Source organism: Trachinotus anak, unplaced genomic scaffold (assembly GCF_046630095.1).
Source record: "Trachinotus anak isolate AG129_WGS33_773 ecotype Australia unplaced genomic scaffold, CSIRO_AGI_Tana_v1 ptg000002l, whole genome shotgun sequence".
In the NCBI taxonomy this organism is placed as follows: domain Eukaryota; kingdom Metazoa; phylum Chordata; class Actinopteri; order Carangiformes; family Carangidae; genus Trachinotus; species Trachinotus anak.
The window spans coordinates 21,565,090-21,580,413 of NW_027273853.1; the positions used below are offsets into that span (position 1 = coordinate 21,565,090).

At 41.5% G+C, this 15,324-nt stretch overlaps 1 protein-coding gene across 4 annotated transcripts in view; it reads left to right on the top strand.

The window, feature by feature from the left end:
* The window catches only part of znf423 (zinc finger protein 423), a 145,088-nt gene that overhangs the window by 78,273 nt on the left and 51,491 nt on the right, over positions 1-15,324 (top strand). For 2 of the 4 annotated variants that reach the window (XM_071505977.1, XM_071505967.1), the window contains exon 19: positions 4,192-4,212. The exons of the other annotated variants lie outside the window; for them this stretch is intronic. In XM_071505977.1, the coding sequence (XP_071362078.1) occupies positions 4,192-4,212 (21 nt within the window). The remainder of the gene's footprint in view (positions 1-4,191; positions 4,213-15,324) is intronic. 4 annotated transcript variants of the gene reach the window in all.

A 15,324-nucleotide genomic window follows, 5' to 3' on the forward strand; every position in this document is an offset into this window, starting at 1 on the left:
TGTAGGCTCCTTTAGGCACATTTGCACAGACTGGCTAATGCACACCAACACATTTGTTCACATGCTCAGGGTGTGGATGTGCATCACCAGCTGGCTCAATACTGTACATGACGGTGTGAAAGTGTTAAGTTTCCTTTTTCATCACATTATTCTTCCTCTCCTTCATCCTCATTTTCTTCTTTTGCAGCAGTCCCATTGTCACCTTTGGCAATTACCTTTGGTCAAGTGTCAGTGCCTGTCTGTCAGTGTCATGGAGACACACATGCACACTTTATCATGAGCTCTCACATTCAATAACTGTACTGCTGGTAGGTGTGTTTGTGTCACTTTTGATGATGAATGAAACACCCTGAGGCATTAGACTACCTCTCAGCCTGTCTGACTCACTGAAACACGTACATGAAGAACAAGAAGATCCAAAATAACAAAGTAAATGATCATGATTTGTTTTTGAAACAAACCTATTACCATTATACTGACAGTTTCAACTGGCTGGGGGGGAAGACAGGAGGGAGTTTTCTGTCGCCTAATGGAGTCCAGTAATGTGATTGTCACATTGCTCCATGGGTAATACATGGTGCACCCCACAGTCCTGTTAATTACGCTGTCAGAAAGAGAAAGAGAGACAACATTCAGGGAGAAAGAGGAAGAGAGGGTCAAAGTGAGAAGTCTAGAGAGGAATCCTTGTGGTGCGGAGTAAAAGTCCTCACAGTGAGCTTCACCTGTATTTTGGGCTCAAGTTTGGAGGTCACTAGAACATGTTCTCTACGTATTGCTTATCACCTATTTCAAAAACTGTTATTACTGAACATGTTACTCCCTTAAAGCAGTCATTCATCATACTACACAAGTTAGTTTTTTTCTTTTACTTGCAAATGAGCAACAAAGTTTAAGTTCAATAAAATAAAATAACAGAGGAGATTGGTAAACTAAAAATTGGTGCCACAGGCTGATGTGACTGATATTTGAAGAAGGGACCTTAAAATGGTTCTCAGCCCCAGGTTCTGCTTTACAGTGATGGTATAGTCACACCCTGTGTGTTCCCGCTAGTTTTGGCTGTTACACAGCACACAATTTAATTAAAACACCATGTGGTCAATGCCCTGCTCTGGAGGCAGAGACAGGGACGGAGGAAGACTGTGAGAGAGGAGAGGCACGATAGGAGGGAAAGGGAAATCATGCAAGAAGGTGGAAGGGACGGTGGAAGTTAACAGCTGAATGCATTTTACTGCTTGGTTTGTTCACCAACATTTTTCTTAGATTTGTCTTGCGCTGGTTCTGTGCATCATCGTGCTTGTGGTCAGCTTGTTTCACCGGGTGGCTGAGGCTGGGGTGTGTGGATTGATCTGCACCCTGTCAGCCTGTATATGACCCTTTTAAAGTAATAGTTAAACTGGATGAAATGAGAGAGAGACTCAAACAGGATATGTAAATAGCATATGTAGCCTCTGCAGCACAGAGTCAGCATTACAACAACAGGTGGGTTACATCATGAAATACCCAGAATTCAGTGCGATGTGATGTCACTTTCTAAGCCCCACTGAAAGCCAAACTCATATTAAGTGATGTGGCAGAACCACTTCAAAATCCATAATCTATTAACTGGTAATGATCTCAGAATAATGCTGGTATACTGGTATTACCCACACTTCACTTTGTTAAAGCACTCACATAAATTCACACATAGCCTCAGTCCATCTCCCACACACTGAGGAGGGAAAGGAGAGAAATTGAGTTATCTGTTTTTGCCTCAGGTACCAGCTTGCCATTTGAGAATTTTTTCTGGTATTTTTGTGTGAAAGACAAAACCCTAAGGGCAAGTACAGTATACAGTACATCATGTATCTACATTAAGATATAGTATAGTATGTACAAATAGCATTAAAATGCATAAATTATATAAACCAGATTTTAAAAAAACCATTTGTTAACTTTTATTTTCTGTATTTTATAGGTTAGAATAAGATAATTATTTGTGGTTTTGTTTGTTTGCTTTATCCATTATCACTGAATATAAACAGAAACTCCAGCCCTGTTCGCTGTCAGCCTCTGTGTTCGTGTGTGTAAAGGAATTTGTTTATAACAGACAAAAAAAGAAAATCTTTGTCTGTCCGGGTTTTTGTAACATATCTGGTGTATGTATGTGCGTTTGTGTGTGGGCTGGCGGGGTATCCCACCTGTGTGTATGTGTAATCACAGAGCTGTGTGTGTTCAGTCTTTCTAGCCCCCAACACTCCTGAGCAGGTGGGAAGGGGAGGGAGGGCTTGAAGAAGCAGAGATGGGAGGAGACTGTAGAAAGTATTTATTTGTGCTTTTGGCTGGGCACACTTGGGGGGGGGGGGGCTTCATGGGAGGAGAAGATGCGTGGGGGGTTAGCGAGGAGATGAGAGACAACAGAAAAAAGAGAAGGAGGCAGAGCCGATGGTGGTGGAGGGCAGCACTGAAAAAGAGAGATGACAGTAAACTTCAGGGTTTTTATCTCTGCATGTGGAGCTGCCGAGTCAGGTAGCTAATTTTTTTTCCCCTCATGTCTGTGCGTCTGCAGCCCAATTAGACGTACCGTGTTTTCACCCCCAGCACTATTTAAACTTAAATTGTTTGCTTGCAGATAACCTCCTGATGCTCCACTTCATCATCATGATGACTTAGTAGCAAGATCATGAGGAAATGAGGAAATGCTATAACTTCCTTACTTGTGACGCATTTATATGTTTTGTCTTTGTGTCCCTTTTCCTTGCTCGCCTTATTTTATGTACATGTGTATTTGTTTGTGTGTGTGTGTGTGTGTATATGTGTGTGTGTGTGTGTCTCTTTGGACTGCACTGCAGCGAGTTTTGGCAGGCTTTATTGTTTTCTGCTGTGCAGTTGCACATCATGAAGAAGTTCCCTCCCTGTGTAATGGTCTGAGATGAAGACACAATTCTGCGTGCAACAAAGTTTGTGTGTGTGTGTGTGTGTGTGTGTGTGTGTGTGTGTGTGTGTGTGTGTGTGTGTGTGTGTGTGTGTGTGTGTGTGTGTGTGTGTGTGTGTGTGTGTTAATACAGTGTTAACTGAGTTTCACCTACGTGGAATAAAAAAAAACTGCTATAGATTGTCACCTCTGGATCCCTATTGAAATGTTGAATGTAGATTTAGTTTAACACACACAGTGATGTGAACAAAAAGGTAACTATGACCTTCAGGTGATGATTTTAAAAAATCATTTAAAAAGAATCTGTTACACTTTTTAATGTGAGATATTTTGAAAAGCCCAGTTTTAGGGCTACTTAATGTTGCATTATTACGTATGTTTAGCCTGAGTCCTGATGTTAAAATTGCTTTAAGTGGTGAAGAACACACACAAACACACACACACACAACCACACACACACACACTAGCACATTCATGAATAAGGTCCTTGACAGCATGTTCTGAGTGTTGCATGCAGCCACTAATGCTTTACTAATCACCTCATTCTAGAGTTCACAGCATGAGGCCTCACTTCTCAAACACATGTAGACGCACATACACACACACACACACAAACACACACATACACACACAAACACACACACTCTCTCACTCACTATTTCTCTCTCACATACACATCATGTGTGTCTGCACCAAACACAAGCTGTGTGCACACAAAGAGCCACAAAGAGCTGCACAGAGCATGTTACTGTCTCTCCCCTTTTCATTAGTCCTAATTAGGCACCGTTCTCCAGTTTGCATACCAACTGTAACCCTCACATTGACCGGCTAATTATACTATACAGTTTCCTCTCTCTCTCTGTCTCTTTCTTTGGTAAAATTTTCTGCCCCCAATCATTGCTTTCCATTCATTTTCACCAACTCCTCTCCCTTTATCTCATTATGTTCACCTCCTTTCTGCCTGTCACTGTAGCCACTAGCTGTAGCAGCATTAAGAAGTCAGCTTTAGGCTCCAGTCTGTGTCAGGGTGTCACTGTAGTTATGCTCGAAGCTCCCAAGAAATAAACACATTTACTTGGTGTCGTGGTAATAAAGGTTTCAAAGAGATTATTTCTTTAATTTAAAAAAATGCTTTTCTCAATGACAGCAAGCTAATTTGTCTGCAATACTTCTTTCTGCCTCCTCCCACCACATACGAAGTTGACGCTACATATTACTAACCCTGCCCATTTTCTCCTCCACTCTCCCCCATTCCCACCTGCCTATTGGATGGCACGTAGAAGAGCCCACCTGTCGGCCAGGTTTGTCCCCTTTCTGTCTCCTTAGCTCGCATTATGAGCAAGACGGCACTGTGCTGTCTCACTGCCTGCCCATCAGCATTTCATTTATAAACATTCTCTGCTTTTGAATATGTATAGATAAGTATTTAGCAGTTTTTTTTTTTTTTTTTAATTCTTTGTTTTTATTTCACACGAGATATTGGCAGATCACAAATTGTGACCAACCATGTGCAAAAGCCACATTGCATGGTGTGGAAAAAACTTGGAAGCAGTTCTCAACACAGGCTAGATTTCGTTCAGCTTTGTCTCAACAGTAGAAATCAATGTGTATATTAAAACAGTATAAACGGTATTCAAAAAATCTTGAAGGATGATTTTGCATTTGACACATTTTAGCCAAATCTTTGGCCAATTACCCCTGACTGCACCTCATTCACCCCAGTCCCTTCTGCTAGCTGCATGTTTCATTTTCCCTCCGACCTCATACACAACACACACACACGCAGATGCCTTGGAGGTATCGAGTGGCCACTCACCTGGATCTAAGTGCTCCCCATGGAATGTGGTGGCTAATGATGTGTCCACAGCATGAGCTTTACTTACCTATTTACATCAATGCACTCTAATAGCGTTAGGTAGCCTTGCTTATTCACATTCTTTACCTTTTGATAATAAATAGTTGAGAGACGTACTTCAAAGTTTGCCTGACACATGTCAGGGCATCTTTTCTCTCATTGAAAAAGCTGCATCTGAGTTTTTTTCCTTGAAGGACCCCAAATGAAGTGAGGAACTCACTTGAATCACTATTGCTTTCACCTTTAAATCTGATGGTCACATCAAGTGCAGGCCAAAAACAGTTCATGAAACCCTCTGTGTGGAATAAGGCATTAAATAAACTCAGCTGGCATTTATTTTGTACCTGGAGGTTGCACTTACCTGCCATTTCAGAACAGTCAACCTGTATTCAGCCCGTCTATTAGCCTGCAGTCAAATCTGTGGTGCGCTTGACTAGTAATGTCGCTCTGCTGTCTAAGCAGCGGTCCCAAGGGCTGTGGCTGAGCTGGTGTGTATGTGCACACATCTTTCTATGCTTCCTGGTGTCCTCTTTCTTCCCCCACTTTCCTTTTACACATGCATGCACGCACACACACATACCTACACACACACACACATGCACACAAACACACACACTTAATGTATGTGTATGTAGTAGTGAGCAGGGTCTAATGTGGTTACTTTGTGTCACTGAAGACTTAATGAGGCGAATAAGAAGCTTTTAGAGTCAGTGGAGGTGGATAATGCGGTTGCCGGTTCACTCATGTATGTGTGTGTCTGTCTGTGTGTGTCAGTCTTTGCCACCAACTAGCAACATTGCTGTTTTCTTCTGCCCTGTTGCACCTGAACTGAAATGCTACAGACTACTCAGCAAGGGACGAGCTCCGCTTACTGCAGTTATTAGTAGACGTCTTGTCACACAGTCTGAAAACTGAAAATCTGAAGTGAATTACAGCAGGAATACTGCTAATCCTGTCCCAGGCCGTCCCGTCTGAGAGAGTTTTAGCGCCACAGGTGATGACAAATGATAGGTGATGATAAATCTCAACACATGGATCAGTTGGTGTTTCTTTCTATCTGAAGTAGTAAAAGCTGTTTACACACTCTTCACTCACCCTGCACCTCCCCTCAAACGCTTCTGCTCATATGTGCTCTCTGTTCCTGCCAGCATTGAAATTTTTTTATTTTTTTTTAATTTCACTGTTACTAATACTACAATTTTCACAACTACTGCTGCTGCTTCTGTGCACACTATCTGCTTTCTTTCATTTTAATCCTCAATACAAAATATATTTAATTTTAGGTCTGTTTAAAATTCATCTTCTTATGAAAGCTTGTTGGGTACACTGCGTTTTGTATCAGAATATTTAATAAAATAAGTAAAAGATAATTCTAAAGTAATTTTTTAGAACAATGTTTACAGCAACAATTATTTTCTCATTTGTTCTCATTGTAGAAATAGAACTTTACTTGTATGAATAAATTGCCAGGTACTAATTAAAGACTCAAATTCATACGCCATAAACCAATTTATTAACATTCTTACATATTCCTAACTAGCAGAGATGCTATACCAGACAAATAATAATAATAACAAAATCTGATATGAACAGTGTGACTGGAGGACTGAACAGGATGTTGGTTTGCACTATGATGGTATGAACACAGATGACAGCCCTCCCCCTTCTTCCATCCCTCCCCCCTTTCATCCTTCCCTACATCCCTTCCTCCCTCCCTCCCTCACCACCTGGAGCCAGCGAGCCGTGACACTAGAGGGAGGGAGGGAGTGATGATGAAGGGACAAGGGACCAGAGAGAGAGAGAGAGAAAGAGAGAGAGAGAGGACCACAGAGGGCTACATGAGGAAGATGAGAAGGAAGGGAGGTATGGGAGGATAAAGATGAAGATGAGATGGGGCATGTGTAAATAAAATAAGATGTCTGTGTGTGACTGAAATGAACTTTGATAATAGATTTACTTTAACAGTGATTTCATGTATTACATTATATAGAACATGTTCCAGAAGTATTGAACAGGTCTTTTCCAGTGCACGAGCTCGTAAATCTAGAAGTTTTAAAGAGCAAATGGCTGTAAAACAGTGCTTTACATTTGTAGCAAGTAGCAAAACATGCTCAAAACACAACAGTAACTTATGTAGAGTATGGTCATGATTTATCAATGTAACATTCTGATAAGTCCATTTACTCACCCTGCTCTGTTCACTCTTTCACACTTTTGGTCCCTCTCTGTCATGCTGGTGTGTATATTTCTTTCTCCTCTGACAAAAAGAACGTGTTTGCTGTCTGTTATGCCACATAACCCGCCAGTGTCGGCTTTATTGACTGTGCATGAATACATAGACAGAATTTTTAGTGTGTTTCTGTTTGTGTGTGTTTGTGTGTTTTCCAAGGCTGGGAGCATGGTGGTCCCCTGGAGAGCTAATTTTGTCGTCTTCTCGCTTGATTTACCTTCTTCTTCTTCTGCTGTTTATTACCAGTCATTACAAGCTGTTTGGAAACCTAATAGGACACACTGACAAATAGACTGGGAGAGACCCAACTAGGATAAGCATCAGAACACAAAATTGTAATTTGTGTGTGTGTGTGTGTGTGTGTGTGTGTGTGTGTGTGTGTGTGTGTGTGTGTGTGTGTGTGTGTGTGTGTGTGTGTTCACTGAACATGTGGCCCAAGATAGAGGACTATATACTGCACCGTACCAGAGTTAGTTTTTGTGTGTCATGTTTCATGTTATCCTGTGACAGTTTCTGTAAATGCAACATCAGCTATCTTAACTGATATATAGGAGTTGTCTACTTTGTGCGAGTGATGTCTTTGTTAGCTCTCTCTGTGTAGGTAGATGTGTGTGTCTGTGTCTGTGTTTGGTTATTGTGGCCAAAGATAGAGGGCTGTATACAGTGCTGTACCAGCAACCCCCCTCTACATTCCCCTCTCCTCTCTCTCTGTCTCAACCCGTCCAGGTGTGGCTGCACCAGCTGCTAAAGAGAACGGGACAATTACACACACACACACACACACACATCCTCCCCTCTCTCTATCTCTGCTGGCTAATTGTCACAAGACAAACAAGGCGCTTTGCCTTTATGCGCTTCATAAACAGGGGCCAAGCAACAATTAACTCCCTGCTTAATTCACTAACTATTCTGAATTCATTTTCTCCTGTGACAGGCACATCTGTCACAGCTGGTAGCAAGTGAGAGTGTGTGCTTTATTTTGTCTGTGTGTGTGTGTTAGAGGCAGAGTTTGAGCCTGTATAGTAATGCAGTCAGGCCATGCCTTTAAACGGGAGATATTAGGGCTGATTACTACTGTATGAAGTCGCACAGGTGAGCATGTTGATGGCGAGAGAGAGAGAGAGAGAGAGACAGAGAGCATCAGCATCAGATACCGCTTTTCCACCAAAGCAGTTCAAAGCCCTTTTTGGACAGAGTGCCTACTCTCAAACCTGTTCTTTGCGTTTTGACAGCCGGGGCTGAGGGTGGGATTATTGTAAAACTTAGTAACTGCCATTATTGAGAAAACAGAGCTAGTGTAGTGCTTAGTCTGCCTAATCCAAAGAAGAAGAAGAAGAAATACCAGAGCTTCAGTATGGACTCGAATTTTAGCAAAATACTTGTTGAGAGATGATGTAGCTTGCCGTTGTTGTTGTTGTGCTCGGCTCTAGCGTTGTCGGGAGTGGAGACATATACTGACGTATACAATGATGTAATGATGTGGCTCTGTGACGGCTCCGTAGCCTGTAGAAAAGCACAATGTTTACGAGTTGAACTAACTCTGAAATGGCACTAGCCCCAGTTCAGAAGTGGAACTAGGCGGAGAAGAGGGTCAGGGAGTGTTTCAGGATGTGTCAACAAAGAGAATGATGAGTACATGATTGTGTGTTCTGTTATGTAAGTATTAGTTATATGATGTTGCAATGTTTGCTTCTGCATTTGTTAGTATGTGTGTGGAAGCAGGAGGCAGCTGTTTATCTTTTCATGATGGGTTGACCTGTATTTTATTTCAACTGAGAGTGTGGAGGTAGCAGAAATGGGATTGAACTGTGTGGACACAAAAAATTGTTTAAACTATTGAAAAAGACATACAAAACAAAATGGCATAACAGAGTATAACTGCAATGGGCCAGTATCACACATATTACAACAGTTCTAACCTGGATTACCTTCATGGATTTTTTACTTAGACTTCTACAAGTGAGCTCTGTTGATTTTATAACAGTGGTTCTCATTGGAACTACTTTCTATTGATGAAATACTTCCTATGAAAACAGCAAGTTCTGTTGCAGGGACACTGACTCGGAGAGACATACACAGACATAATACAACACTACAAACTGCAGCCTCCACAATGACCATAGAGTTGAATCAACACTTAAATAAAACAGGTTCAACACAAACTGAACATTATAACCTCCATTCGGGTAGGATTTATTGCAGCACTGTTGTGTTAAACTGCATTAGTTTTAGCTAGGTGTGCCTAATAAACTGACAACTGAACGTATTTGTTGTTGAATAAAAAATAAAAAATAAAAAAAAAATTCATTCAATCACCTCAGTTCTATTGGTGGAGGTAGTTTCAGATACAGAACCTAGGCAAATAAAACCAAAACTCCTCAGTATGAATAGACAGCATAGAGATATGTGCATAAATATTTTTTAATCTAATTTAGATAAACCAACCCTGAAATAACCTTGAACATTTCATAATTCATTCTCTGCTGTTTTGGACCTAGTAGAAATTGGATTTTTCTCACCCTGAGGATTGGTGTCATAAATCAGATTTTTTTTGTCCCTGTTTGCAAACACACATGCATAAATATTAGATGCTAAAAATAAAACTGTGTAAAGGAAATTAAATATATGCAGTATGATAAAGTCTAACCATAATAAAAAAGTAACACTATACCATATATGGAAGAAGAGGAATAATTGAAACTGAAGGAAGCAGGTTTGTGAACATAGTGGAGGGGGAGGGACAGAGAGACAAACAGGATTAAAAGTGAAACACTGCATTGCCAGAATGACACTGTTTGAGACAGCGAGAGAACAAGATGTTGACAGAAATAGTGGTGATTAAAAGGCAGTTGAGTGAGGTTCATACAGCAAACAAGCTGCTGTAGAGATAGAAACTACAGAGGACATGGAGGGGACAGGCAAGATTCAAGTAAACCCGGATCAATAGGGTGAAGGGAAGAGAAAGTAAGGGTGTGGTTGGGTGGATCAAGATGAATAAAGCGAGAGACGGAAGTAGAGTGTGTCAGAGGAGAGGGAGACAGAGAGGATGAGAGCGATTTCTGGCAGCTTTTGGCTCCCGCTCAGTCCTCTTGCCGAGCAGCTGGACTTCATTAGTGGCTGGTGTTAATTACTGGGACTGAACACACACATGCAGATGAGTGCGCGCACACAGGCACATGAACAAACATGAATAGAAACACACACATACGCGCACACTCACACAGCCTGTGATTCAGGGTCACCTTGCTAGCCTTGTTTGAACCAGCAGAGAGAGGGGGAGATGGTGCCAGACAGACAGAAAAACAGAAATGGAGAGAGCTCACACACAAGTGTCAGTCCACTGTGGGAGCTTTATATGTTATTAATGGTATTTTGAGCAGCTGCATAGTGAGCAGCTGGGAGATGGACAGGTGATACTGCCGATTACCCAGTCAGCGGCTGAACATAATTAGATGTATATATGGCTTGATGCATTAACTACAGATTGTAATCACAGATGAATAGGTAGGGGAGAGAGAAAAAAAAAGGTATGGATTATGGAGATAATGGATGTTTATGGAGTGGATTATGAAGCTAGAAATGGGTGCAGCTGGACTTCACAAATCTCAGTTACATTTTTAATGGGGCCGCTGTAAAGCTTCAGTGAAGTTAGGAGTCAATGCTCATTTAAGTTCACGGCTTCATTTATTCTTCGTATTCTTCAACAAACTCAGTGTCTATGAAAAGCTAAAATTCATCTAATTGAGTCAATATGATCATGTTCACTACATGACACCGCTGAATGTAAAGACTCTACCTGACATAAAAATGGCGTGACAAAAAACATTTCTCTTTAATGGCGGCAAATTCGTTTGAAAACTAAGTATAAAGTTTTTTGGATGGCAGCCAATTCAGCAAGCTTTTCTTAACGTTGAAATAAAAAAGGCAGAACCCGATCAGCAGTGATCAGTACCCAGAGTAATTCCAAGCATTGTTATTTGGTGTGTTAATTTTTAATCCTTTCCTCTGTGTCTTGCGAGCTTGTCTCTTTTTTTTTTTTTTTTTTTGTTGTTACTCTTCCTCTGCTGATGCCTCGCACTACCTGATCCCCTGCTGTTCCTGCAGACCAAACAAATTCCATCAAAGCAGGGCATCTGAAACGCAGCTGAGACAAGAATCAGACAGGAGTAACAAAGTAGCAGGTAATTCAAACAAGCGCCTCTGAAACAGTAAATCAGTACAACCAAATTTCTATCCACCAGTGTTTGCTGTATTTCGGTATAATGTGACAGTATACCCTAACACTACAGTCACACTTGCCGGCCGCCCAGTACGACCACCATTTGGTACAATTTACCATTAAACGGCTAAGAATAGTTCGATTTTAATATGTCATTCATTCGTTTAGAATTTCAGTCACTTCCTGTATACTTCCTGTATTCCTTGGTCCAAATAGTTGTAGTAAATGGAGTCAGTAAGACATGCACAGCAGGAACTAACTTTAAGTTTTACTTTTTTGTGAACCTTGGCTTTCAGAAAATGAACGTTCTGTTGATCGTACGGCGAGCCCTACAATAGTAATAAAGATGTCAAACAGAGCTTTGTGCAGTGATTCACTTTCTTCCAAATGACGTTTGCACAAAGGTCATCAAAGAGATGTTCAGACACTGAGCCAGAGATTGATTATTGATTTGCATAGTACATGTCTTTTCACTTAAATCTATGATTGATAATTACTGTTTTTATTAACAAGACTGGATTGATCAGTGGCTCATTAGAGTTACTGGAGAATATGAATGGGCTGGTAGCTTTAAGGTTAATGGAGGAAGGTTTAAAAGTGTAAAGTGAATTTTCTGCTATTAAAATCTGATGTGAATCAAATGATACGGAAAATAGTCACCCTCAAAGAGGCTCATGTGAATTTCTTACTTTGACCGAGAATTTGTCAGAACAACAAAGTAATTCCCATTTTTTGGTTTGTGCCTCACTGTTGTCTGGCTTTGAATACACATATCATGTGTTTGTCATACATAGTGTGTACTTGGGCCTGTTGCCAGAGGTGGTTCATTACTGTAATAAGTGATTTTTCATCAGACAAGGTTTTTACAAATGAGAGTTAATTAATAAAGCTAGAATTAATCTTTTTGGCCAAAAAAAAAAGTGAACAACAATATGATTTATCGAAAGCTCCACGACTAGCTGTTGATTCAGCAGCTGACTCCAAAATCATGTGTCAGTCAGAATACAGCTCCTGGAGAGAAACAGAAGACGGTGTAAAGACAGGCAACAGCACAGCATGAGGTGAGATGCAAAGCCATGCTGGGAGAAGTTGAAGGGTTTTCTTTGGCTCTTAATTACACGACAGAAGACTGGAAAAGGCAGGAGTGAGAGCGAGGAAGACAGAAAGGTTGGAACAACGGTATACACTATCTCTCTTATCTTTCGTCTCTAAACAGATGTCGGCCAGGCTGTTCTCTTTATTGCAGTACAAAGGCCTTCTGACAAAAACATGCACACACACACATACACAGAGGCATGCACTCACATCATCCCGGGTAAATCAATGCATTCTGGTTTCAGTAATTTCCCAAGGTGCTTTGCTCTGCCCCCCCTGGGTTAGCAAGGTGACAAAGCCAGTCACAAAGGAGAGAATCTCTTACTTTCTGGCCTCCTTTTTTTTAGCTCTTGTTTGCCTTCTTTTTCCTTCTTTCCTTTATTGCTTTCAACTCTTACTTCCCTCAGTCCTCTATGTACATTTGCACAATATGTAATATTCTGCCATATTTTGTAAGGAACGTCTGTGAGGCATTTGCTTTTGCCTCTGTCTTAATGACATCTCCATAAGGTATCAATGACAGGCAGGATTATGGCTGATGAATCTTTGGTAGCCCTCACTCTAACACTGCGGTCATGTTAGCCTTTTTCTGTTTGGGAGATGTTATTTTGGCTTAACCAATCAGTAGTGAGAGATGTATCCACCACTCCGAAGACATTTTCAGAAGCTGCGGTAGGGGTTGCCAGAAACAGTTTTTAGTGTCAGTCGAAGGAATGTGCTGATTTAAGAGTAGTTATATCTGTAAGATGACAATAATCTGTAGAGCTGCAATGAAGTCACACATTTCATATTCACATTTGTGGGGCAATATTTCTGCTGTATTTTTTTGGCTCTTGCACATAAAGTAGATGTTCCTTTTCATAATGCTGTCTACAAAGCTGCATTTTGCTTGGTTGTTTTTCCATCCAGGGAAACAACAATGAGAACAAAACCAAACGTACTTGAATCTGAAACAAAGCAGAAATGTGTTCAATCAGAGGTCCTCAACTAGAGTGATTAAAATCATTAAAACATGTGCTTTTCAGTTTTGCCTAAACCACATATAAGGCATTGTACATGATACAATAATTAACTTCTACAAGTACATTTTGGGTACGAGTAGTATCTATACTACCAGCAATATGGGGCTTCATTCACTGAGAGCCTGTGCTTGCACAATGTCCTACACAGCATAGAATAACTCAATCTGCAGCGCTTCAGCACCTGGGTATACGTTATGTTTTAAACACTGTGTACTGCAGATTTATAGACTGGACACAGTGGGACTGCAAACACCACACAAGCCCCCCACCCCCAACCACAACATAATGTTAATTGCTATCACTATGCTACCATTGTGTTGTCATGTAATGTATTTAGTTTAGGTGTATTTTCTCATCTAATAAGTCATTTTCTATATTAGTCATTCTCTTTTTTTTCCCTCCTTCCATGACTCTTCCTTCTCTCCTTCCCCCCTACCCACCTCCACTTCCTCATTTCATGTTCTCTGTCCCTCTTCATCCTTGTATCTCTCCTGGATGAGATACACTCATTTGTGACAGAGCCAACCTGCTAATGGTGGATGGCAAGAAACAAAATTGGCCATGCCAAATACACACACACACACACACACACACACACACACACACACACACACACACACACACACACACACACACACACACACACAATTTGTACGTACAAACATGGACATCCATCTGGATACGCACATACTGACACATACACTCGCAACCACATACACACACATTCCAGGTACATGAGCACGCAAGGACGCACATCAGTGCATAGATACACAAAGCATTCACACTAATGTATTCACAAAAAACTCTGTGTGCTCCCTGCTGCATTGCTCCTGGTGCTGGGCTCCCTCTCTGCTCTGCGCCGTGCCTCCTCCTCCTCCTCCTCCTCCTCCTCCTCCTCTTCGTCCTCCTCCCCCACCACCTCCTTCTCCTTCTCCCACTACATCTGGCACGCTCAGCTGCCGAGGAGCGCCATAATTATCCCGCCGGAGACGCACACGCATACACACACTGTGCGACGAAAGCTCACACACACTTGTCTTCGGCGATCCGCGCCGCTCCCTGCTGCTCTTCGTCACTACCGGGGCTTCATTAGAGTGTGTGGAGAGTGTGTGTGTGTGTGTGTCTGTGTGTCTGTGTGTGTGTTGATGTATGGTACTTTTGGATGCTATCCAGATGTTTTTTCTTTATAGTTGGGGAGTCGGGTGTGTCCTAGATGCAACCGCCTTGCTCCTGCATGCTCAGTGTTTGAAACCTGCCTCTCTGACATATAATCTGGCTTCTTTCTCCCCGTCTCTCACATCGGTGTCCAGTCTAATTTAGCCATCATGTAGCAGACAGCAAGTGGGCAGCAGAGAGTATTTGTGTCCATCTGGGATGGAAATAAGACCTTGTTGGGGTGCAGAAAGGGAACATGGATGTTGGACCCTGTACCGTATCACCCATAAATGTTTGTGTCGTCTTTTTGCCATACAAGAAATCCCACTTCTTTCTGCTTGTGTTTATCTTAGAATGTAACTATGAATTAATGAATTAATGAAAACCTTATTTAATAGTATGTGTTACTAGAAATTAGGCCACTGTAAATGGAGAGGAGAAAAGACTCTTCTCATTATAATATAAATGCACTTCATAAAAGGAATAGAAATGGACACATTCACCCACACTTTGTCTCTCTGCAGTAATAATTGTGGGGCTGTTTTTAGTCTGTCTGGTGTCACATTGTAATTACTGGTCTGTACAGGTGAAGGAGAGGCTGAGGTGGGAGTGCTGCAGCCTGTGTGTGTGTGCATGAGTGCGTGGCTGTGTGTATGTGTGTGTATTTATAGTATGATTGACGTACAGTGTGTAAGTGAGTGGGTGTGTGTTTGTGAGTGAAGTCTCACAGTGCCCGCTGTGGCTGCTCAGAGTGGTACTGCAGGTTTGATTCCCAGCGCCACTTTGTGTCAGACTTACCACAGAGCAAAAAGCAATCGAGCTTTGTGAAAAAGGTCT